This window comes from Anomaloglossus baeobatrachus, chromosome 8 (genome assembly GCF_048569485.1).
Source record: "Anomaloglossus baeobatrachus isolate aAnoBae1 chromosome 8, aAnoBae1.hap1, whole genome shotgun sequence".
Lineage (NCBI taxonomy): Eukaryota > Metazoa > Chordata > Amphibia > Anura > Aromobatidae > Anomaloglossus > Anomaloglossus baeobatrachus.
The window spans coordinates 148,386,971-148,413,591 of NC_134360.1; the positions used below are offsets into that span (position 1 = coordinate 148,386,971).

General features: G+C 44.6%; 1 protein-coding gene across 4 annotated transcripts in view; it reads right to left on the bottom strand.

Moving 5' to 3' along the window:
• Positions 1-26,621, bottom strand: part of KCNT2 (potassium sodium-activated channel subfamily T member 2) — a 1,626,062-nt gene that overhangs the window by 757,966 nt on the left and 841,475 nt on the right. For all 4 annotated transcript variants that reach the window (XM_075322033.1, XM_075322031.1, XM_075322032.1 and 1 more), the window contains exon 9: positions 1,199-1,379. In XM_075322033.1, the coding sequence (XP_075178148.1) occupies positions 1,199-1,379 (181 nt within the window). The remainder of the gene's footprint in view (positions 1-1,198; positions 1,380-26,621) is intronic.

A 26,621-nucleotide genomic window follows, 5' to 3' on the forward strand; every position in this document is an offset into this window, starting at 1 on the left:
TCTTGGAATTAGCATGCTGTACAACTTTTTTCCATTTACTTTCATTATTGCATTTTATTTGATAAACAAACATGTAACCACTTAAACTTTATAAAATGAAAGAGATTCTCTGAGAATTAGAGAAAATGGTGTATATGTCAAGCTGCAGCACATCTTATGTGGGTGTCACACGAGACGACCCATCGTGCGATATGTCCTCGGGGTCACGGTTTTCGTGACGCACATCCGGCATCGTTTGCAACGTCGTTTCGTGTGACACCTACGAGCGTCTCAGAACGATCGTAAATCGGTTACAAATTGTGTATCGTTTACACGTCGTTTATTTTTAAAAAATCGTTTATTCCTCTCTGCGCCAGTTGTTCATCGTACCCGGGGTAGCACACATCGCTCCGTGTGACACCCTGGGAATGATGAACTGCAGCTTACCTGCAGCCGCCGGCAATGTTAAAGGAAGAAGGTTGGCGGGATTTTTACGTCCCGCTCATCTCCGCCCCTCCACTTCTATTGGCCGGTGGCTGTGTGATGTCGCTGTGACGCCGAACGTCCCACCCCCCTTCAGGAAGTGAATGTTCACTGCCCACTGCGACGTCGCCCGAAGGGTAAGTACGTGTGACTGTGTTTTAACGACTTTGTGCGCCACGGGCAACTAATTGCCCGTGACGCACAAACGATGGGTCGGGCACGATAGATCGTGTCGTGTGACGCCCGCATTATCATGTGTCAAGAAGGGCTGCAAATTGAAGATATATAGCTCCTGTGTCTTATCTGGCAAGAGCTGTATCACACACACCTCAGTCTGCTGGAAGCAGGGCTGTGATATGTGAAGAAATATATGTGTTCCTCTCTGAACCCAATGAGATTTATCTCCAACTTCATCCTCAATGTTTATCTGTCTTCCAGTTGGGTGCAGTCAACCTCCGTGCACTGCTATAAAGCTGTCAGACTGACTGAGGAGGAAGATGAAGCTAGAGATCTCCTCATTAAACACATTATAACTTAAAACTTCTTATTTTAAGTATCTCAGCTGTGCTCCAGCCACTGACTGAGATATCAGCAGCCCGTCCTGATATGACTAAGACAGGCTCCAGTCTGATTCATATCAGTGACACCATGTTATTTCATTTTTGGAAAACTCCTTTAATTGCTAAAATATTAAATTAAAAAACAAACAATTTAAACTGAAATTGAATAGTTTTACCTGGATTGGAAGGACAACCAATGCAACACAGATCATTATGACAACCAAAAGTTTGGATTGCCAGATCTGTGGGGTAACGTCACCAAAACCCACAGTGGAGAAAGTAACAATGCAGAAGTAGAGGGAATCAAATAGCGTTAGATTATTTCCTGCTCGCTCCAAATGTTGAATTCCACAAATACTACAAAAGAAAAAAGATATAAACATTCAGCTTAGAGTAGCAATACAACTGAAACTATTTTTTTTATTTTATTTTTTCAAAATAAACCAATTTAAGATCCAATTAAAATAAAAAATAACATATTTACCTTCCACAATGGTATGACTCCTGCTATGCTGGTGCTTCTATTTCGAGCTGGTGATGTGATGTTGTTGTTTCACATGTCTGCTGTAAACAGTCAGTGGCCACTCTTTGGTTGCAGCTCACCAGTATTCCATTAGGAAGAACGTTCCCCTCTGATGGAATAGTGAAGGCTGCAGCCAAACATGCAGACACATTTTGGCTACCGGAGACACGACACTCAAGAATATCAAGTCACCTGTTGAAACTAGTGTCACTTACATAAGAGGAACAGTGCCGCTGTTGAAGGATATTGAAGGTGAGTATGCACTGATTTATTTTCACTGGTTTCCTGAAATGATTAAAAATTCCCAGAAAAAAACCCAGAAAACCCAATATAAGGGTATACAAAAAAAATATTCAGCAACAGAAGATTAACCTGTTTAAAATGTAATACATTTTTATTAGAAAACTTTGTTATAAAACAAACAAAATAAAACAGCTAATGCTTCAAAACTATATATAGGCTATCAATTTATTTATCAGTTTTTAGCCATTTTTAGACCTTAGGTGCCTTATAATAAAATTAATAGGGCTCATCTCACAATGAGTGGGGGCGCCATTAAACAGTTTTAAAATGCCAACCTCAATGGCTTAGCCAGGAGATACTAAAAATTAGGGTTTTACATGCATACTGTACTTGCCCTTTTCCTTTAAGAATCAATTTTATATGTATAGATTTGTGGTGATATTTGGGTGTTTTTAATGAGTCAATCTAATAAGTATTTATTAATTTTTACAGACGTAATTGTCCTGAAATTATTTCATTGGAATTATTCTGCAGTGAACAGCCCATATAAATTTATACAAAAAACAGTGTGAAAAATACTTAACCCACCGTCCCAATAGTGATCGATGGATAGCTGCATTGTATACATTTATATGTTTATACACTGAGGGAGGGCTCTATGTATTCCCTGACCACTCTTATTAACCACAGGACAAACTAGGGGATATTTTTCAAGCGATATAAGGTAGAATTCTGGTGGAGTTTTCACCAAAGACTGACTTTCACTTTTATTTTACACACTTTCTGCACCTTGTTTGGCAACGGGACATGTCCTTACTAAAAAGAGATGCGGCTGAGCAGAAAAGTGGTAAACAGCACCATGCACCCAAAAAAAATGCAATCAAATTGAAGCTAAAATCCTGGTATGAGGTCAGCCAACTGGTGGTGTAAACTTAGATTAGGCAGTTTAAAAATATGGCAAATTTATTAAAAGAAGAACAACATAAAAAAAAACAGCAAAGAATGTTTAACCCCTTAAGGATGAAGCCAATTTTGTACTTAACGCCCAGGCCAAATTTTAGAATTCTAACCAGTGTCACTTTGATAGGTTATAACTGTGGAATGCTTCAATGGATTCCAGTGATTCTGAGAATATTTTTTCATGACATTAGCACCAAAGTTCTCACCTTCAAGAGGCAACACCAAAAAGTGGACCCCACAGTTTGTTGTCCAATTTCTTATGAGCGCAGTAGAACTCTACATGTGGCTAAAAACCTCTGCTTAGACAAATGGGAGGGCTCAGAATGGAAGGAGCACCATTTGAATTTTGGAAAAGTTGAAATAAATTTCGGGCACCATGTCGCATTTGCAAAACCCTAAGGTACCTATACAGCAGAAACCCCCCACAAGTGACCCCATTTTGGAAACTAGACCTCTCAAGGATTTTATTCATGGGTATAGTGAACATTTTCAACCCACAGGTACTTCACAAAAATGTTGCTGTAGTGACAGATTTCTCACTTTTAGGCTATGTGCCCATGACCCGGCTACACTGTGTCTATGATGCAGTGCCAGTCCTCCTGTGGATATGTAAAGGGGGCTTTACACGGTAGTGATATCGCTAGCAATTTCTAGCGATAGCGAGCGTGTAAGTACCCGCCCCCGTCACGCATGCGATTGTTTGTGATCGCTGCCGTAGCGAACATTATCGCTACGCAGCGTCACACATACTTACCTGGTCGTCGTCGTCGCTGTGACTGCCGAACAATCCCTCCTTCAAGGGGGAGGGACGTTCGGCATCACAGCGACGTCACCGCAACGTCACTAAGCGGCCGGCCAATGAAAGCGGAGGGGCGGAGCTGAGCGTGATGTAAACATCCCGCCCACCTCTTCCTTCTGCATTGCGGCCGGCGGCAGGTAAGGAGACGTTCCTCGCTCATGCGGTGTCACACATAGCGATGTGTGCTGCCGCATGAGCGATGAACCACAACGCTAAACAACCCTTACCGATTTTTGAGTTTGGGACGACCTCTCCATGGTGAATGATTTTCACCATTTTTGAGGTCGCCTAAGGTCGCTGGTAAGTATTACGCGCTGCGATATTGTTAATGACGCCGGATGTGCGTCACTAACAATGTGACCCCGACGATAAAACATTAACGATATCATAGCGTGTAAAGCCCCCTTAAGTGTTGTACACAGGAGAACTTAACAGCCCGTGCCCACAATTCGGGTTCGGGCCGCAGTGGACTTTGCCTGTGTTCTCACTGCGGAGAAAACTCTCATTTCTGTAGCAGAAATTTAACATGCTGCAGCTCAGGAAGCCACGCCGCAAGTCAGTTTATGCTGCAGAGAAAAAAGCACAGTGGGCAGGAGATTTCTAAAATTCCTCCCAATACACTTGTACTGCACAGCACAGCATTTTGGATGCAGCAAAAACACTCTGCATTCATAATGCTGCAAACCCTGATTGTGTATTCACAGCCTAAAAACCTAGGATGGATGGATGGATAGACAGACAGACAGAGGTAAAACACATATATAATGTCCCACGCCCCTACATAGTCTAACTTGGCACCCTTTAGTGCCTTTCATGTGGCACTAAAGAGTGTTTAGCCTTATATTTAGCAAAAAAAAAATACAATGTGTGCAGAATTATTAGGCAAGTTGTATTTTATAGGATTTTTTTTATTACTGATCAACAAGTACCGTATGTTCTCAATCAACTAAAAAGACTCATAAATATCAAAGCTTAATATTTTTGGAAGTTGGAGTAGGGATTTTTTAAAAATTTGGCTATCTTAGGAGGATATCTGTTTGTGCAGGTAACTCTTACTGTGCAGATTTATTAGGCAACTGAATAAAACTCAAATATATTCACATCTCACTCGATTATTTTCACCAGGTAAACCAATATAACTGCAGAAAATGTAGAAATAAACATTTCTTACATGCAAAAAAAACCCCAAAAATTAGTGACCAATATAGCTACCTTTCTTTATGATGACACTCAACAGCCTACCATCCATAGATTCTGTCAGTTGCTTGATCTGTTTACGATCAACATTGCGTGCAGCAGCCACCACAGCCTCCCAGACACTGTTCCCAGAGGTGTACTGTTTTCCCTCCCTGTAGATCTCACATATTATGAGGGACCACAGGTTCTCTATGGGGTTCAGATCAGGTGAACAAGGGGGCCATGTCATTATTTTTTCATCTTTTAGACTTTTACTGGCCAGCCACGCTGTGGAGTAGTTGGATGCATGTGATGGAGCATTGTCCTGCATGAAAATCATGTTTTTCTTGAACGATACCGACTTCTTCCTGTACCACTGCTTGAAGAAGTTGTCTTCCAGAAACTGGCAATAGGTCTGGGAGTTGAGATTCACTCCATCCTCAACCTGAAAAGGTCCCACAAGTTCATCTTTGATGATACTAGCCCATACCAGTATCCCACCTCCACCTTGCTGGCATCTGAGTCAGAGTGGAGCTCTCTACCCCTTACTGATCCAGCCTCTGGCCCATCTATCTGGCCCATCAAGAGTCACTCTCATTTCATTAGTCCATAAAACCTTTGAAAAATCAGTCTTAAGATATTTCTTTGTCCAGTCTTGATGTTTTATCTTGTTCAAAGGTGGTCGTTTATAAGCCTTCCTTACCTTAGCCATGTCCCTGAGTATGGCATGCCTTGTGCTTTTTGATACTCCAGTAACGTTGCAGCTCTGAAATATGGCCAAACTGGTGGCAAATGGCATTTGGCAGCTTTACGCTTGATTTTCCTCAATTCATGAGCACTTATTTTGCGCCTTTTTTGCCCAACACGCTTCTTGCGACCCTGTTGGCTATTTGCCATGAAACGCTTGTTTGTTCGGTGATTACGCTTCAAAAGTTTGGCAATTTCAAGACTGCTGTATCCCTCTGCAAGACATCTCACAATTTTAGACTTTTCAGAGCCCGTCAAATCTATCGTCTGACCCATTTTGCCAAAGGAAAGGAAGTTGCCTAATAATTAAGCACACCTTATATATGGTGTTGATGTCATTACACCACACCCCTTCTTATTACAGAGATGCACAACACTTGACTTACTTAATTGGTAGTTGGCTCTTAAGCCTATACAGCTTGGAGTAGGACAACATGAATAAAAATTATCATGTGATCAAAATACTAATTTGCCTAATAATTTTGCACATAGTGTAATAATTAGGAAAAAATACGTTGAGTCCCCCTATTTTTGATAAACAGGTAGGGTGAAGCAGATGGCTGAAGCTTAAAGACCACAGCTGGCAGCTTTACCTTGGCTGGTAAACCAAAACAGAGGGCACCCAACACTGTTTGTTTAAATTATTTAAAAATAAATAATTTTCTTAAAAAACCATGGGGTCCCACCCAAATTGGATTACCAGCCAAGGTAAAGCAGACAGCTAGACAGCTGGGGTTTGGTATTCTAAGGTTGGGAAAGTCTATGGTTACTTGGCCTTTTCCAGCCTAAAAATAACAGGCCGCAGCCGTTCCTGAAGTGGTGCATCCGTTAGATGCACTAATCCTGTTGCTTCTCCCTAACTAATCCCATTACCCTGATGCAGTGGCAAATGGGGTAATACATGAGGTTGATACCAGCTGTGTAATGTAACCTGGCATCAAGCCCTGGGGTTATTGATGTCACGGTGTCTATCAGATACTCGACATCACTAGCCCAGTCTGTAATAAAAAAGAAACAACAAGAAAAATGTATTTCAAAAAACACTCCTTAGCACATTCTCTCTTTCACCAATTTATCGAAAAGAAAAAAAAAATCTGGTCCGCTGTAATCCATTTTGGAAGTCCCGCAACGACTCTGGACCTTACAGAATAAGTAAGGCATGCTTCAGGAAGTGCAGGCACTCTATGTGAGCAGTGTGGCTGCAGTAACCTGACAATTCAGCACTCACACTCCCAGGGTCCAACCGAGAGCAGTGTGAGCTGCAGTAAACTCAGTGTCACTGCATGCAGGGAGGCGGCTGAAAGCCACTCTCTGCGCTTGCAGCTGCCATCTTTCAGATGAGGTGGAGGAATCATGGGGGACCAGAGTATCAGCAGGTACCAGAAGACCACAGGAGGACTGGGGCATCACAGGGGGTGACTTGGCTGAACCTGGGGAGCACTTCTCTGTCGCATGTGACATCTGAGGAGGAGAATGAATGCAGTGTGTGCGCCACTGGTGAGTGCCACCCTTTTACACAGTTGGGATGGGGGTGGAGGACGTGGGGACACTTTAGCCACAGTGGGAGACTGGAAAGGGCTGAGGGAGGAGATTATCTCCCATCTGACATGTTTGATCATGCCAGGTGGGAGATTAATCATTTTTTCCCGGCATCGCCATTTACTGTAAGGAGATCATCTTTATACGGTGTATACCGATGATCATGTGACCAGGGACCGGAAAAATGGCTGGAATCATGTCTCCGGGGTGTCAGATAACCCTGTTAGCTGAAACCCAAGAGATTTTCCAAAGCTGGGGGCGCTATACACTTTTTTCTTACTGCCATTTTAAAATGGTGATATGAAATAAGTACCCTTTCCTGCCACTGTTTTAATCCATATGGCGGTCTTAATGGGGTTAAGCTAATGTACCGCCCCAGCGACAGCCGACGGGCTGCTCGGACCTGGATCCGCAGTGGCTCGAGGGGTCTCTGGATCCAAGGCGGGGTCATGCGAGTACCTCGGAAATAAAAAGGGGGAAGTTGTTTTGGGTAGTGAATGGGATAATGTTCGTGACGCCACCCATGGTGTGTGGTAACGTGAGGAATCACGGCGGCCGTTTGGGAGAGGAAGCCCGGGGACGATAGTGTGTGGTAGCTTGAGATGTTAACCCCTCCATGGGCAGAGGGAATGGTGTCCCGGAATCCGGTGATGGATGGAATGGGGAACCCGTCGGGTGAAAAGGGCCAGGTAAACCAAACTCTTGAGCATCCTGGTCTCTCTGGGCGAGTACGCTGGTTCCATGCCCCTTTGGTGTTGCAGGTTGGTCTGAAGCTTTGTCCCTTGGCACTGTGTGTCCTACGTGTGGATCCCTCTCGCATGAGGCGATTCAGGTCCCGCTCACCTACATGGCTAGCAGGGTGAGCTTGCTCTCAGGGTTCATGCTTGGGATTTTTTGGATGGTTGTGGGAAGTCCTATCTCCCTCATTGTGCTCGTATCCCGATTCTGGAGCGGGTGGGGAATGGTCCCTGAAGATTCCGTTCCTGTCAGGTAAATTACTGGGCTGCGTGAAGCTTCTTCCCAGCCTAGGGTCCGCGTACCTCATCGTGCCCTGGTCTCTGCCCGGTTGTAGCACAAGGCAGCCGGCCTGCTCTCTGTAGCAGCACCGTGCCCCCTGCCACTACCCCCTGCGACCGGGGTTCCAGCTCCTTCTGGCCAAGCCAATGTCTGGCACCTGAGACGGGTACAGGAGCCCAGCTCCACAGCGGGACCTGTCTTGTCACCTCTGCTCACTGCTCAACTACTACTCTACAACTGACATCTCTGCCCTCCCTCTTCCATCTCCCCATCTGGGGGGCCCTATTTCCCTCAGGCTTCCCAATGGGTGGTTGGTGGGTGTGGTGCAAAGTGTTCCTCAGGATTTTGGTACACCTGTTTGTAGCAACACCAAATTGAAAGGACCCGTAACCAAGGAGGAGCGGGTACCATGCAGAAGGGCAGATTGCACAGCACCCTGTGACGACCTGATAGGCCAGGTCGCCACACTAAGTTTGCATGGTCTAAGAATTTGACATTATTTTATATATCTCCCCCAATGTGTTGCTATGCCCTTTGGTCAAAAATGTCATAATTGTGCTTTTTATAGGGATCCAATAGCTCCTTTGGTGGCTGAATCATGTTGTTTGGAGATTCAGATGACAGTTCCCGATGGACTCATGTGTAGTGGCACAGAGGTTTTATAAAACTGTCCTAAGACTGCATTTTCACAAAAGTTTGTTTCTTTTAAGCTTATGAAGCTATTTAGCCAGGAGAAAATAAAATGTGGGCGTATGAGTACATCCTTGTTGTGACTCACTAATTATTCTTCTATCTGCAAATGTTGCAGAAAATTGTGAATCTGTAACTTTATTTTCCTACATTAAATTACTAAAAGTAATTACTGGCAGTGTAAAGATGTTATTCAGTAGCTTTCTCAACATGTCCTTGTATGAACTTTGAATATTAGCTCTATTTGAGAATGAAGTTATAAGGGTACAAACTATGGCCAAAATTCATCAAGACTGATGTAAATGACACTGATCTTGATGAGGGGCATGCATAACACAGAGGGTCCTGATTCGTTAAGACGTAATTGACTCTTAGTGATTGAGGCGCATCTTAAAAATGGTATGCATCTTCTTGTGCCTCACAACACACCTTATTCCAGTCAGAGACTGGAGTAAGGTTTCTAGCATAAAGCACACCACAACTCTGCAAGAATTAGATGTGCTATGGTGGCATGCCCATATTCCTTCCTTGTCCTAACTGTACTTCACCTATTCTAGCGTAACTGGTCAAAACTGGCATGAAGACATCAAAAGCCACAACATTTTTGTGGCTTTTCAAAGGGTTTTACACAAGACTTCTGGCAAAATCGGTGTGGTGACTTAATACCTACAGTTAGGTCCAGAAATATTTGGACAGTGACACAATTTTCGCGAGTTGGGCTCTGCATGCCACCACATTGGATTTGAAATGAAACCTCTACAACAGAATTCAAGTGCAGATTGTAACGTTTAATTTGAAGGTTTGAACAAAAATATCTGATAGAAATTGTAGGAATTGTACACATTTCTTTACAAACACTCCACATTTTAGGAGGTAAAAAGTAATTGGACAAATAAACCAAACCTAAACAAAATATTTTTATTTTCAATATTTTGTTGCGAATCCTTTGGAGGCAATCACTGCCTTAAGTCTGGAACCCATGGACAACACCAAACGCTGGGTTTCCTCCTTCTTAATGCTTTGCCAGGCCTTTACAGCCGCAGCCTTCAGGTCTTGCTTGATTGTGGGTCTTTCCGTCTTAAGTCTGGATTTGAGCAAGTGAAATGCATGCTCAATTGGGTTAAGATCTGGTGATTGACTTGGCCATTGCAGAATGTTCCACTTTTTTGCACTCATGAACTCCTGGGTAGCTTTGGCTGTATGCTTGGGGTCATTGTCCATCTGTACTATGAAGCGCCGTCCGATCAACTTTGTGGCATTTGGCTGAATCTGGGCTGAAAGTATATCCCGGTACACTTCAGAATTCATCCGACTACTCTTGTCTGCTGTTATGTCATCAATAAACACAAGTGACCCAGTGCCATTGAAAGCCATGCATGCCCATGCCATCACGTTGCCTCCACCATGTTTTACAGAGGATGTGGTGTGCCTTGGATCATGTGCCGTTCCCTTTCTTCTCCAAACTTTTTTCTTCCCATCATTCTGGTACAGGTTGATCTTTGTCTCATCTGTCCATAGAATACTTTTCCAGAACTGAGCTGGCTTCATGAGGTGTTTTTCAGCAAATTTAACTCTGGCCTGTCTATTTTTGGAATTGATGAATGGTTTGCATCTAGATGTGAACCCTTTGTATTTACTTTCATGGAGTCTTCTCTTTACAGTTGACTTAGAGACAGATACACCTACTTCACTGAGAGTGTTCTGGACTTCAGTTGATGTTGTGAACGGGTTCTTCTTCACCAAAGAAAGTATGCGGCGATCATCCACCACTGTTGTCATCCGTGGACGCCCAGGCCTTTTTGAGTTCCCAAGCTCACCAGTCAATTCCTTTTTTCTCAGAATGTACCCGACTGTTGATTTTGCTACTCCAAGCATGTCTGCTATCTCTCTGATGGATTTTTTCTTTTTTTTCAGCCTCAGGATGTTCTGCTTCACCTCAATTGAGAGTTCCTTAGACCGCATGTTGTCTGGTCATAGCAACAGCTTCCAAATGCAAAACCACACACCTGTAATCAACCCCAGACCTTTTAACTACTTCATTGATTACAGGTTAACGAGGGAGATGCCTTCAGAGTTAATTGCAGCCCTTAGAGTCCCTTGTCCAATTACTTTTGGTCCCTTGAAAAAGAGGAGGCTATGCATTACAGAGCTATGATTCCTAAACCCTTTCTCCGATTTGGATGTGAAAACTCTCATATTGCGGCTGGGAGTGGGCACCTTCAGCCCATATTATATATATAATTGTATTTCTGAACATGTTTTTGTAAACAGCTAAAATAAAAAAACTTGTGTCACTGTCCAAATATTTCTGGCCCTGACTGTATATGATGAAGAGTCATGCAGAACCTCTTGGGTTGTATGACATCTTAAAGGCTTGAATATGCCAATCCAAGGAAAATGCATTTGTTTTAAAGCCTTAAGGGGGCTTTACACGCTACGATATCGTTAATGTTTTGTCGTCGGGGTCAAGTTGTTAGTGACGCACATCCGGCGTCATTAACGATATCGCAGCGTGTGACACTGACCAGCGACCTTAAGCGACCTCAAAAATGGTGAAAATCGTTCACCATGGAGAGGTCGTCCCAATCTTAAAAATCGGTAAGGGTTGTTTATCCAGGTGGTTCATCGCTCATGCGGCAGCACACATCGCTATGTGTGACACCGCAGGAGCGAGGAACGTCTCCTTACCTGCCGCCGGCCACAATGAGGAAGGAAGGAGGTGGGCGGGATGTTACGTCCTGCTCATCTCTGCCCCTCCGCTTTGATTAGCCGGCCGCTTAGTGACGTTGCGGTGACTTCGCTGTGATGCCAAACGTCCCTCCCCCTTTAAGGAGGGATTGTTCGGCAGCCACAGCGCCGCCGCTGACCAGGTAAGTATGTGTGATGCTGCCGTAGCTATAATGTTCGCTACGGCAGCGATCACAAACAATCACATGCGCGATGGGGGCGGGTACTTACATGCTCGCTATCGCTACAAATTGCTAGCGATATCACTACCGTGTAAAGCCCCCTTTAATGTCATTTTAATGTTTTCCATAAGTCAATATGAGAAACTTTTTAAGACAACTTCTCAGAGAATTCTGTTTCTTTCTCCCCAGTACTGTTCATTAATTTTCAAAAATTTCAGTTCATGGGTAAAACCTATATTCAGTGAACACATATTTTTACATTGCTAAGATAGGAGATGACAGCTGAAGCTCACAAAGTTTTGTTGAGAGGGGAGAAGCTCCAGCTCCTCCCTCTTCCTCCAGCTCCTCCCTCCTTCCTTCTTGATAGAGCTTTATGAGCACAAACTTTCATCTCCTATGTCAGTAATTGAGGCAGACAACAGGAGAAAAGCAGGTTTAAATACCGTGCCAAACCACAGAAGTCCAGATGAAGTTAGTAGATCTCTTTTCTTTATTTTCACAGGTCTACGCGTTTCAAGGACATATCCGTCCTCTTCCTCAGAACAAATGCAGAGAATACTATACGGCTATAGTATTCTCTGCATTTGTCCTGAGGAAGAGGACGGATATGTCCTTGAAACGCGTAGACCTGTGAAAATAAAGAAAAGAGATTTACTAACTCCATCTGGACTCCTGTTGTTTGGCGCGGTATTTAAACCTGCTTTTCTCCTGTTGTCTGAAATCACTCCGTTTTTGCGGGACTGCTGCCTTCCACGTTTACTTTCATGCTGTCCAAGGGGTTGTGACTGGCACAACCACATCAGGTGAGTGTTCCTGTTACACATTCACCTCCCATTGTTATACCAGGTAAGACCCTATTTGCGCCTTTCTTCCCACAGTTTTTCGCAGTAATTGAGGCAGAAAAGAGACTGTGGACAAAAACAAGCGCAATAGTGTCTTACTGTAAATGGTACACACTAATAAGGAAGGTTATGGAAAAACTCACTTATAGGGGTTGTGCCAATCACAACTCCTATAATAGCATAATCACATGGTGAAATAGCTGCAGCCCCGAAGAAATTAGCATAAACGGTTTATCAGGAAAGACGGGTATCATGCCGCGCTCATCATCACCAAATCAAGAAGGCAGATAATGTTAATCTATATCTTTAATTCACAAAGAAGATACAGAACGCATTTCAAGGTTCACAGCCCCCTTCCTCAGGTCATATGTCAAATTACAGGATCGTCATTTGTCATTTGTCATATGATATATGTCCTGAGGAAGGGGGCTGTGACCCTTGAAACTCGTTCTGTTTCTTCTTTGTGAATAAAAGACATGGGTTAATATTATCTGCCTTCTGGATTTGGTGCTGAGCGCGGCATGACACCCGTCTTCCTGATAAACTGTTTATGTCAGTAATTGAGAAATCAGTCTTCACTGAATACAAATTTTTCCTGTGAATTAATAATTTTGAAAATTAATAATTATCAGTCCAGGAAGAGAACAAGAAGATCTCTGATAAGATATATTACACAGTTTATTATTTATACATGTCATGTCCTACTAACTTATCAAATATAAATTAGAAATTACAGATAGTCTTCTACAATGGGTATTCTATGGAGAAAACTCAAAGCTTTTAGGAACTACTTAGGCTATGTTCACACTGTGTGTTTTTGCAGCGTTTTTTAGCTGCAGATTTACCTTGAATTTATGCAAATCCATGCTAATAAAGCGCTGCTTTTTACAGTCCTAGCAAAGTCTATGAGATTTCTGAAATCTCATACACACACACACAAACAAACATGTCAGGATTTTTTCCTGACGGTTTTGTGAAATACCTCTTTTGCTACGGATTTAACCCTTGTGACAGGTGGACTCGCAGATAACCTGCGAGTCCACCTGTCACTAGATACCCGGAATTGATCCAGGGTATCTGACCGGCACTTAAATGTGCTGGGGATAGAGGGATTGGCGCAGGCGCAATATATTTACCGAATCCCCAGCTCCCGCGGGTCCTCTAGTTCCCAGCTTATTCTATATACACTGCTCTCATCTGTGATTGGTTGAAGTCAGATGCACCCCCTTGATCTGACTGTAACCAATCACAGACCCGGTCTGGGGACTGCACGCTGTTTTGTTTTGTTTTTTTTTTAATTATTTATTTAAAAAATTAAGAAACAGCATGGGGTTCCTCTTATTTTGATACCCAGCCAAAATAAAGCCACAGCGGAGGGCTGCAGCCTGTAGCTGTAGGCTTTATCTGTGCTGGGTATCAAAATATGGGGGGACCCTACGTCATATTTTTTTATTTATTTATTTTTTTACTGTACAATAGACTGGCAGACTCCAGTGGTCAGGGAAGCAAGGTAAGCAGTGAATATGCATGAAGCTAATGAGCGGCACCGGAAGTAGGAGGGGCCGCGGGAGCAGGTATGGATGAGCCTAGAATGTATGGGCTCATTTCAGGTTAGTGGGCGTGACCAGCTGGGTTTGGGGGCGTGAACAGTTTGGTTAGTATGCTTGGAGATGTTTTCTCCCTTCCACTACAATCATGCTTCGCCCCCCTGCCCCACATGTGATAGGGGCCTGTTGAAGATGTCATACCTGGAAGGAGCCCATACACTCTAGCATGTATGTACCAGAGATGGGTAAGTATAGCGCGCTTGCTTTATTTTATTTTTTTTCTTTCCAGGTCAATCTCGGCCCGGCCCAGCACTCAGGTACTCTTGAACCCTTGCTGGTCTTCACATCACATAAAAAACGCTGTAATAACGCCATAAAAAATGCCACAAAAACTGCACCAAAACTACACCAAAACAGCAGATGACTCCCAGGAGACATTCTGTCACAAGATTAGGTTTTGGTAAGGAAAAAAACGCTGCAAAAATGTCCTGTGTGAAGATAGCCGTAGGACTAGAGGTTTTTGAAGTTACAGATAGTAGACGGAAGAGGGCACCACATGTTTGAATATACAGTATGTGATGTGGCAAATCCATTAGTTTGGTAGGAGTAAAGGGTGCTTTACACACTGTGACATCGCTACCGATCTTGTTAGCAATGTGACAAACGAGATCGCAGATAAGATTTGCCGAGATCGCACATAGGTCAGTTTCTGCGATCTCGGAAAATCGTATGTGCGATCTGGCATGTTACATCGCTAACGAGATCGCTAGCGAGGTCGCAGCGTGTAAAGCACCCTTAAGTCATTTGAAACTAAAATCTTAAATAATGGCCCTAAGCTTTTTTTTAACAAGCCGGTCTTTTATCTTTATCACCTTTATTTCTAAGTATTTGGCAAAATATAGTTAATATGGTTAGGAAGGTTATCAGTCTCACACAGGGTGTCACCAGAATGAGAGATGAGTGATCCTGATCGTCAAAAATTATTTTAAAATACAATCTTTGGCTGGATCGGGATTGGACATCTGAGCATTTACCGCAAAAGTCGATGATTTTGCCGAGAATCAGAAAATGATTGGATGGCAAAAATCATCCTCTCCCTGCCCATCACACCCATGTCTTGTATTGGCATAGCTGTGATTGTCCACTGTAAAAAAAAGGAAGAAAAAGGGTTAAAGCAGTACAAACATACCTCATCCCCATTGCTGCAACAACTATCACTAATGCATATTCACTGCTTTTCCCTTCCACTGGCATCTTTAATTGGCTGCTGTTGGACCATGCCCTCACCCTCTGACACAGCATCTGTGTACATGGTAAGTATATACTGCTTTAACCCTTTTTTTATTTTCTTTTTTTTTTACAGCCCCCCTACACCATTTTACAACACATCACTTTTGTTTCCCATTGAATTTAATAAGATCGGCTAGGATTGACAATCGAATCGGCTAGGAACGTCAATTTGATCACGATCTCAAGCAGGATCAGCAATCCCTATGTAGCGCCTCTGAGACTGGTCGTTACAGAGCATATCATTATATCCTTCCCAGGCAGGAAGAGGTTAACCTGGTACGTTTACACACACCTCACATCACCATACAGCAGGGATGCCCTCCCCAATGGGGACTGGGTTCAGGTTTGGGTCATTATGTGCACCTTCTTAACATTCTGGGTCCATTCTGGGTAACAGGATGCCAGGCAGCCTAGTAGTTTCCCAGATCCACTGGACGTGGAGAACCAGGGTCAGGGAGAAGCAGTCACAAGGAAAGAGTTAATAATTTCTCTCACATAGCTCATCCAAACAGTCAGGAAGTGACTCAGCCAGTTCCTAGCAGACCCAGGTCACCATAACAACGATCTGGATCTTTTCAAAGGTGGGAGGGCAGGAGTAGGAGTAAGTTACAGAGCAGACAGGAAGTCGAGTGGAATGCCAGTCAGAGACAGAGAAAGAGCAGACATGATGTACAGCAGCTCCCTGACAGGTCCCCTGCCAGGCACTCCTTGGGGAGGTAGAACAGAACCGTCTGGGATGTAACATCACAGCGACCTCTGCAGGAGTCTCCTGCAGAGGGAAGCCAGCCAGACCGGGGCTTGTAACACCTGGAGGGATGGGACCCGGTAACAGAAATCGTGGGCTTAAAGGAGTACAGTTGCCAGGGAGAGTATGGTGTGAGTGTTTAATTGTTTAATTGCTATTGCCGACACTGTTTAAAAAACTAAACAATGAGAATTTCAGTAACAAGATGAATTGAAATTGTAAAATATAAATTATTGTAAAGCTCTGATTTTTTTGCCATTATTTTATATATTGTTTCACACATGAGGTTATGGTAAATATTTTTTCACAATACCAACATGCTTAGCATTTTGCAAAAGTCAAATATTTTTAAGAAAAATGCTAACAAAATTAATTAATCTAATGTTAAATGCAATCAATGTTATAAATTTGACAGCATGGCAATAGTCAACATACTTATTTCCTATGAATGATCCTTTCACAGTTCAGAGAATTTTGCAGCCATTTTGTAAAAGTGCAAATTGGGTATGAAAAACATGATTTCCCTATGCAGTTAACTCTTAGGAAGTCTGAAACCTGCCCCATCTCACTGACCATGAAGGGACTGCCTTGACCTCTTAAAGAGGTATTGTCCCATTTATGTAGAGTTACAGCATAAAAACATGTTCCATTTTGTGGTCCCACATCTATATACAAAATGAGAATCATTAATCCTCAGCCACCTAGATAACACATTTGGGAAGGTAATAAATAAAGGGGTGGCAACAAGTGTGCATCTTCTCCCATTTACTCCTATGGGGATTAGCAAAGCAACCACCCAAGCTTGTTGACTGTTTTTAAAATGACAACTAAAGCATTATGGAAGATTGCAAAACATTTATATTGAAAAATCACCAGATTTCACAAAATAAATTGCATAATATTTCAATAGAACTCTTACACCTAATGGGATTGGTAAACAGTGTGGAAATCCAAGTCAGAATGTCTTTATAATGTTGGATATTAAAATGAACACTCTCTGAGTCCAGTTAAATTGTGAGAAAGTGCTTGAGTCCATGAGTATGCAATATCTACACAGACTTGCTGATAGCTTGAACAGATCCTTGCAACAAGAGAAGATAAGGGACACTGAGGAGATACAGCAGCAATAAAGAGGAATTGCAGAGCTAGGTAGGCAGAGATTGAGTTTAAATTTTAAAAATGGACTAAACAGATTCTAATATGGATATTGAGCGTAAATGCACCAGCCTTATCAGGTCTAATCAATTGGTTTAAAAAGAACTAGTCAATACGATTTTTTAAAGTAAACACATGGCTGTAAAATGGAAAAAATTGATGCCTTTGGTTAAGAAATCCACTTGGTTGTTCTTTAATCACCATTTGACATTTCCTGCCAAATTATTCTTGGGTGTTGTCACGCTGTATTACTGGTAGTTCATGCACTGTAACACAAACTCCATTAGATGGCAGCAGAGTGAAGAATGAGCAGAATAATCCTGCACTGAAGAAGACCAGTAATGGTACAGCGAAGTAACCACTAGATGGTAGAATAGTCAGAAAGCCGGGTCGATGCCAGAAATAAACAATGTACAAAGGGGAAATACAAAACACAAGTCAGAGGAGAGCGAAGGTTAGTAGCCAGTCAGAAGCAGAGATGTCAGAGGGGAGAAACTGAATCTGGTCAGGAACGAGCATAAGTCAAATACCGAGGAATCCAAACAAACAGGGAGATAAGGAACAGGGACGGGTTTGGGAAGATAAACAAACAGAGTAGGGTCAGGAAAATGCAGCAGGACAGCTATATGTGTCGAAGGCAAGCAATATATCTGGCACTGCACACAGGTTGCAGCACAGAGATATGGCAGGCCGGGAGCAGGAACAAGGCAGGAAAAAGTTAACCCTTGACATCATCAGACCAGGAAAAGAGAAACAAGGAAATCCCAGCCTGGATCATGACAGGTGTACAGGGGCCGGACTGTACATTGGGTCTTCTCCGCCCTGTCTATGATTCCCTGGCCCATCTGCCTGCCTTTGGTCTGTGAATGATTTCCCTCCTCTGTCTGAAATCTCAGCAATGACTGGTCATTCCCGGACCAGAGGGAGGTGGAGAGGCCACGGGATCACAGAAATAGAGTTCAAATAAATGTAATGAGTGATATTTTTTTCAGAATGTGTACATCTGTTTTGACAGCCAAAGAAAAAAAAAACACAAACTGAGGCTTTAAAGGGAACCTGTCACTGGATGTTTATAATACTCACCTAACAGTCAGTGCAGAGAAGACTGATCGGATAGGCGTCTCCATTCTCCGGGTCCCGCGCCTCCTCTTTCGGCCATTTTGTCCTCCTTCTTCTGAAGCTAATATGGAGGTCGCATTTTACATCATTTACACTATGAGTAGAAGGAAAAGATATCGGCACATCCAAAGTAAAATAATTTCTTTCTTTATTGTCTTGAAGTATTATAAAAGTCCATCCATATTTGGAAGACCCTGACGTGTTTCCGATGCAAAAGAGCGTCCTTAATCATAGGCTAACATTTTTAGTAAGCTCTAGACATTTATACGCAAACATCAACAATATAGTTAGAGACAATTAGTAACACATGATTAAAATCACACACTAAAAATAAAAAGTAGGATTGGACAAAAAGAAGGGGGAAGGGATTGTGAAACACCGTAGTATAGAGTATCTCATATAAAGCACCAGTAATAGTATTTTAGCAACGACATAGAGCAAGTCATAATTAATCTCATTATAATTGCAACGAACTGTGAGGCTAAACACATTGGAGAGAGGAAAAGAAAAAAAAAGGGATTTTTTTCCTTTCTATTCATTAGATATAATATAAATCATTTCTATAGTTCATACCTTCTAGAAATTTGGTTTTTAGTGTAAGAATCCAATAAGTTTCTCTCATAGCTAGATTTTGCATCCTGTTACCACCTCTAGTGGATGCATTGACTTTCTCAATAGCAAAAAAGAGAAGCTATCCAGCCTTCCCCATGTGCAGCTATAAAGTGTTTGGCAGCTCCTGAATATGAATCATTGCCATTAGTAATGTTTGCATAGTGTTCAACCACACGTTTATTTATTTTACGAGACATATATCCAACATAACGCAATTCACATGTTGCACATTCAATACAATAAATCGCATGGTCTGTATCACAATTGATGAAAGATTTTATCGTATGCGTCTTACCAGAAGGAAGTGAAATCACAGTTTTTCTATTTTGGGCAAAAGGACATACATTACATCTAGATCCCCCACACCGATAAAAACCTTTCACTTGCATCCAATGTTGTTGTTGGTTTACTGTGGAAAAAAGGCTGGGGCAAAGTATGTTTCCCTAATATCGACCTCGTCTTGCCACACACATGCAACCATTTTTTAATACCTTTCCCAGGATGTCATCCTGATTAACAACGCATCAGGATCTTCTAAATATGGATGGACTTTTTTAATACTACGTGACAATAAAGAAAGAAATCATTTTACGCTGGATGTGCCGATATCTTTTCCTTCTATTCAAGTTATAGTCCACCTGACGGACTTCATATCGTTGCACTCCATGGATGTGTGGTGACCTATTCCATTTGGCGTGTCAAGCTTTCCTCCATCTCGTCTTTTATCATCTACACTAGTCGACATTGAGATCCTGTGCAGCCACACTTTGATCTGCTCTGAGTATGGCAGTTCAAAGTATTGTAGTGTGCCCACTGAGTGTTGCCAGGTGACTGGATTGTTCTAAACTGGGTTGTCGCAATGAATTTGAGGGCTCAATGTTGGGCAGTGAGCAGTTCTGTAATCCACCAGCTGGAACCATGGTCCCTAGGCTGAAGTCCTGTAGAATCACTTCAGTGACAGGAACAGGTCCCTTTTTTTATCACACAGCTCCCATTCCAGGGCATTGCGCTACACAGGATTGGAGAAAAAAATAAACATTGCTGTACCCTCATTTTTCCCTAGTTCAATTAGGCTGCATAGTTGTCCTCTAAATAATGCATACTAGTACACCACAGGGGGCTTATGCAATCCGTAATCAGCAGGCATTCCACAAATTAGCATACAGAAAAGGTTCTGGACAGTCTCCCATTAAACTATTGTCCTTTGATTTACTGAGCAAATGACTAGTACAGTAAAGACCAAAAGTTTGGACACACCTCATCTCTAGAACAACTGTTAAGAGGAGACTCTGTGCAGCAGGCGGCCTTCATGGTAAAATAGCTGCTAGGAAACCACTGCTAAGGACAGGCAACAAGCAGAAGAGACTTGTTTGGGCTAAAGAACACAAGGCATGGACAAATTTGAGATCTTTGGATCCAACCACCGTGTCTTTGTAGAAAAGGTGAATGGATGGACTCTACATGGCTGGTTCCCCCCGTGAAGCATGAAGGATGAGGTGTGATGGTGTGGGGGTGCTTTGCTGGTGACACTGTTGGGGATTTATTCAAAATTGAAGGCATACAGAACCAGCATGGCTACCACAGCATCTTGCAGTGGTGTGCTATTCCATCCGGTTTGCGTTTACTTGAACCATCATTTATTTTTCAACAGGACAATGACCCCAAACACACCTCCAGGCTGTGTAAGGGCTATTTGACTAAGAAGGAGAGTGATGGGGTGCTGCACCAGATGACCTGGCCTCCACAGTCACCAGACCTAAACCCAATCGAGATGATTTGGGGTGAGCTGGACCGCAGAGTGAAGGCAAAAGGGCCAACAAGTGCTAAGCATCTCTGGGAACTCCTTCAAGACTGTTGGAAAACCATTTCCGGTGACTACCTCTTGAAGCTCATCAAGAGAATGCCAAGAGTCTGCAAAGCAGTAATCAAAGCAAAAGGTGGCTACTTTGAAGAACCTAGAATATAAGACATATTTTCAGTTGTTTCACACTTTCTTAAGTATTTCATTCCACATGTTTTAATTCATAGTGTTGATGCCTTCAATGTGAATCTACAATTTTCAGAGTCATGAAAATAAAGAAAACTCTTTGAATGAGAAGGTGTGTCCAAACTTTTGGTCTGTACTGTATATCTGGCATGATTAAGACCCTGTGCCCACGCTGCATATTTTGACGTGGATTTTGATGCAGATTTTCAGAAACCTGCAGCAAATTCTGCATGTCCATTGTAAAGCCTGCAAAGTCTATGAGAATTCAGAAGTTCATAAGAATAGTTCATTTCTGCACAAGTGGACAGATTTTTCTTATTGACGCTGAGTCGTAACAGTAAGTAGCTTTTATCTAATGTGTTTATTATATGTTTTATTATAAATGTATCCTTGACTCCAACACTTTTTAAGAATATTATTATTATTATTTATTATATTGCCATTTATTTCATGGCGCTTTACAAGTGAAAAGGGTATACATAAAAAAGTACAACAATCATGAATATTACAAAAACAGACTGTTACAGGAGGAGAGAGGACCCTTCCCGCGAGGACTCACAGTCTTCAGGTAATGGGTGAGGATACAGTAGGTGAGTACAGAGCTGGTTGCGCAGTGGTGTACTGGTCTGAGAGTTAGGCTTGTCAGAAGAGGTGGGTTTTCAAGTTCCTTTTGAACCTTTCCACGGTAGATGAGAGTCTGATATGCTGGGGTAGAGCATTCCAGAGTATGGGGAAGGCTCGAAGAAATCTTGTATGCGATTGTGGGAAGAGGAGATAAGAGAGGAGTAGAAAAGGAGATCTTGTGAGGACCTGAGGTGGCGCGCAGGTAGATACCAAGAGACTAGGTAACATGTATGGAAGAGCTGGGTTGTGGAAAGCTTTGTATGTCATGGTTAGTGTTTTGAACTAAAGTCTTTGGGCAATGGCAAGCCAGTGAAGAGATTGGCAGAGAGGAGAGGCTGGGGAATAGCGAGGGACAGATGGATTAGTCAAGTCACAAAGTTCAGGATAGATTGGAGGGGTGGAAGAGTTTTGGAAGGGTGGCCACAGAGCAGGAGGTTGCAGTAGTCGAGGAGTGAGATGATGAGGGCATGCACTAGTGTTTTTGCAGACTCTTGATTAAGGAATGCACGAATCCGGAAGATAAGATTTATTGTGCTAATCACTTATCTTAAGCTTGACACAGGGCCCAAAGTAAGATTTTCTTTCTTTTTGTTCTCCTTATATTTACAGCACTGGTATAGCACAGGTACAACTTTTTTGCCATCCATAATGGCAACCATCTGTAATATAGAGCTAAGCTCCTACTGCGGTTGCAGTAAGCAATGCTAAATGCTAGCTCTGATCCCGGCACTTCAACTCCTTAAATGTGACAATCAATATTAAATTTATCATCTAAAGAGTTGAGAAAGGGAGAAAACGCAATCATAGGGGATTTCCTCTGTTTGTGATCACATCGTGCTGCTGAGTTGTGATTAACAATATCCTCAGGGACTTCAATGTACAGAAGCCACATATCACTTTAATACATATTTGAAAAATATATAAACATCAAGTGAAAACAGACAATTTTAAATCCCAAGTCCAGTAATAGAAAAATACTTTACAGCAGAAAAATGAAGCAACGAAAAAGATAAATATATGTTGTTGCCAGGGGCGCACATAGAAATTATGGGGCCCCATAGCAAAAGTCTGAATGGGCCCCCCCCACCCAATAAAAAAAATACAATAAAATATTAACATAATAAACAGCATACACGTTACTGGGGGCGGCTTACACGTTACTGGGGGAACATAAAAGTTACTGAGGGCCGGCATAAAAGGACTGGCTCCGTCTGCAGTAACAGTCTAGGCAGTGTTTTGCGCCTGTTTTGTGACTATGTGCGATGTGCCTGTCTGAGCCTCTGCCAGGTGCAGACGCCGTGCTGAGCTACCCGTGAGCAGTAAAACCACCAATGTCTGCTGCTCGCCCATCTGCCTCCAAAGCTCCTCTCTCTGGCCGTAAACCTACGACAGCCAGGGGCACATGCAAGTTTAGCCAGAGAGAGGAGCAATAGAGCAGGAGGCGCTTCTAGGACTCCGCAGTGTACACGGCGCTGAGAGTCTGACACAGCCTGGCTGGGAATCAGGGGCTGGCTGGCAAATTTTGGCCTGGGGGCAATTACAAAGCAGTGGCACCTGATAAGTGGCCTATACTTGTTGGCTCTGATTCATTAAAGAGAGGTGGTCCAAAACTAAATTTTACTTTAATTCTAAATCTCTGTTATAATCTAATCCTTTTACTAATATATCTTAATGAAAAATTCCCTCACTACTCTGCTTTATTTTTTTTTTACTAATTCCTCTCTGATGACACTGTGTTTTAAAAACCCCAATGCCCCTGGGATACTCATACGTCATTAAGGGGTAGAGGTTGCGGTCAATCTGCAGCCTCCACCCTATCGCTGAAACAAAGCATCATCTGTGACCTCCATTTCAGGGGTTGGGCTAATTCCTGTTCTACTTTGCATACACTAACTGTCAATTCCAACAGATGCTCAGTAGAATTATGTCACTGCACTATTCTTCTCAGTGCACAATGACAGTGCACTCCCTCACCATCTCTGATCAGAAGTGCGGGGGTAGCGCTCGTCTGTGCTTGCTCGTCCTTTACTTACTATGTGCATTGACAGTGCAGTCTGCTGCCAGCTTGTCACTTCTAATTAGAGTCAGCAAGGGAGTGCGCTGTCATTGTGCACTGAGAAGAATGCTGCACAGTTACAAGATTCTACTGAGCATCCATTGGAATTGACAGTCGGCATATACTGAATAGAGCAGGGATGAGCCCAGCCCCTGAAATGGACGTTACTGATAACAATTCATTTCAGGGAGGGGGCAGAGGCTGCAACAGTGACCACAGCCTCTGCCCCTGATGATTTCACGTTTGAGCCTTCTAGTGTCGAGGGCAGGGGCCAGCTTCCCCATCGCAGGGGGCTGCTCGGGGAGATCGTGCTCGGATCCGGTACCTTCTCCTCGGTGGCTCGAGCGGGCCGAACCCGGGGCTTGAGCAGCGCTCCTCTCCCACGAGTGAAAAGGGAAATTGGATTGGTGATCGGGTGGGTGCGCGGCCAGGGCCGCTATGGGGATTGTTCATGACGCCACCCACGGGTCGTGGTGATGGTGGGCACCACCGCTGCTGGTGACAGGGTTCCCAGGAGGGATGGCGGGGAGCAGCTAGGTGTTGACGCTTCTGTGGGTAGAGGCTGTTGGTCCCAGGGCCCGGTAGGAGGGAGGGTTCCGTAGGATGGGTTTTGCAGGGTGCAGGGTTGCGGTGCAGCGCAGTGCGGTGCCGGATGGCACAGGTGTACTCACTCAGACACAGATGGACAGAGTCTTTGGTAAACCAAACGGCTGGATGGACGGGGCCCGCAGCCGGTTGCGGTGTTCTCCCTGGATGGATTGATGGTGGCCGTCGTTTCCCTGCACCTGTGTTTTGTATCTTGACTCCAATGCCTGGGCACCGGTAGTCCGCTCCCTGGTGTATACATGCCGGAGGAGCCTGTTTGCCCACAGACACTGGCCCTATGGATCTCTGGCCCTTGGCGGTGGCGCTTATCCGGAACGGTTGGGCTGTTGCCTTCAATCGGGACTTGGGTGGGAATAAACCCCTGAGGTCCAGACCGCAATCAGTAAATTTGACTAAAGGTTGGCTTTAAGCCTAGTCGGGGTCTGAGTACCCTGCCTGGTGCTTGGCTCCGATCGGCTCCCCGGTTCGGTACCGGCGGGCCACCACCCGACCCCGGTCCTACCGTTCTGCTGACCGTCACCAACTCCTGCAGACGGCCACCACCGTCTGCCGACCTTGCTGGAAGTGCCTGGGCTCCAACTCAGACACCAACAGTTTCCCTCCTCACTGTCTGCCGACCACAACTGGACTCTCTACTGTGTTTTCCCGCCTCCAGGTCTGTGAACTCCTCGGTGGGTGGGGCCAACCAACTGGCTCCGCCCCACCTGGTGTGGACATCAACCCTGGAGGGTGGCAACAAGGATTTAATGTGTGACTGGTGTGACCTGTCCAGGGAAGGGGGGGTGTATGATGTTGTGTAGTCACCTGTGAGCCCTGGGGTCCAGGGCGTCACATTCCCCCTTGGTTTAATGCAGACCGTCCGCGGGCTGCCCGTCCACCACCAGTTTTATTTTTCTGTAAAGATATAAAAACAACGGGAAACAAAACATGAAAACATTAAGCATTTTTTCATTTCTTCCCTTACGGGAGGCACATTCTTAAACCGTTATAAACGGAAACATCTTTATTAACAACAGGGAACGGGTCCATGTCCTTCCGCTTTCCCACCCAAGCAACCTAGACCTTGATGCTGCCCCTAAGAAATGGGCAGCACCCCTTTTCCCCAGTCCGGAAACAGGAACCTTGCCCAGGATACCCAAGCAGGAACGGGTACGGTGTTTCGCACCCGGCAGTCACACAGGGGCCCCACTTCCAAGGGGACCCCTGACCCGGAGGATGGTCACCGGTCCTGGTGGTGACCGACCCCAGCCTGCTCTGCTGCGGGTCCTTCCTCCAACCAGCCTCTCCGGAGACTGGCAGTGGCGGGAAGGGCAATTGGGGCAGAATATTTACAAACCCAATAGTTTTTGGGTGGCCTGCAAGTTCTCGGCCTTGTTCTTTGGGAGTGGGGACAACAGGGACAACATCAGTCCCAATGGGGACGGGCACTTCAACAGCCTTTAGCTGCCATAAACAACTGTAGGGTCCCAACGGGGACAGTACTTTAGCCTTAACTTTGCAAATCAGGTGAAAGCCTCAGGTGATTAGTGCTCATTCATCCAGCTATTTACACAATCAACATATTGCACCCCTAAATGGCAGTTTCCCTATACCTAAGCAGGGGCCTACCTAGGTTAGGGCCTGTAGACCTCCTGGGGCCGGTACTGTTGATGGGAGGCAGGGGGACAGAGGGGACAACCGGTCCCTCTTCCCGTGTATTGGGAGTGGCAGGTAGAGACCTACGGGGGCGTAGGACAGGTGAATGCCTGGGTGCCTGTTCGGGTGCCTCACTGGCAGGCGTCTCTGTCTTGGCCGGGTGGACTGCTGGGGCCTGGACTTCTTCAGGCGTGGTCGCTTCCGGGAGCAGTGGGGCTTCCTCGGGAGCGGGCTTCATCTGGGAACTCTCCTTCCACGGAAGCGGGATGGGAGTGGGCCGTGCATACGGTCACCCGCGGGCTGCTTCCACAGGCGGGTCCTTCAGGGCATCTGGGGCGGGCTCCACCGCCAGTGTTGGGGGCGGCGGGCCAAGCGGGGGAGTAGCCGGGGCCAACACGGGGAGCAGACGGGGTGACAGGAGAATCGGCGGCTGACCGGGTCCCTCAGCCGCAGCGGCCGGTCCCTCAAGGACATAGGGGCGTGGGTCGTTAGCCCTCTCCTCAAAAACCATCCCCATCTCGCACGCCCGCACGGCCGCGGCGATCTCCCCCATCTAGGCCGTCCATTGCTCCATTAGGTACCTCACCTGGACCTGCAGCACATGAGGGTCGTCCGGGCCTCCAACCACGCCGATGTTCCAGGCGCGGGCTCCGGGAATTTGGGCCTTCCGGACGGGGCAGACATGTTGCATGCACGGGTGCCAGGAACAAGACGGGTGCAGGGTCCTGGTGTCCCTGCTTCTTATCCCTGAGATCACATGAGGCCAGCTCCTCGCCTG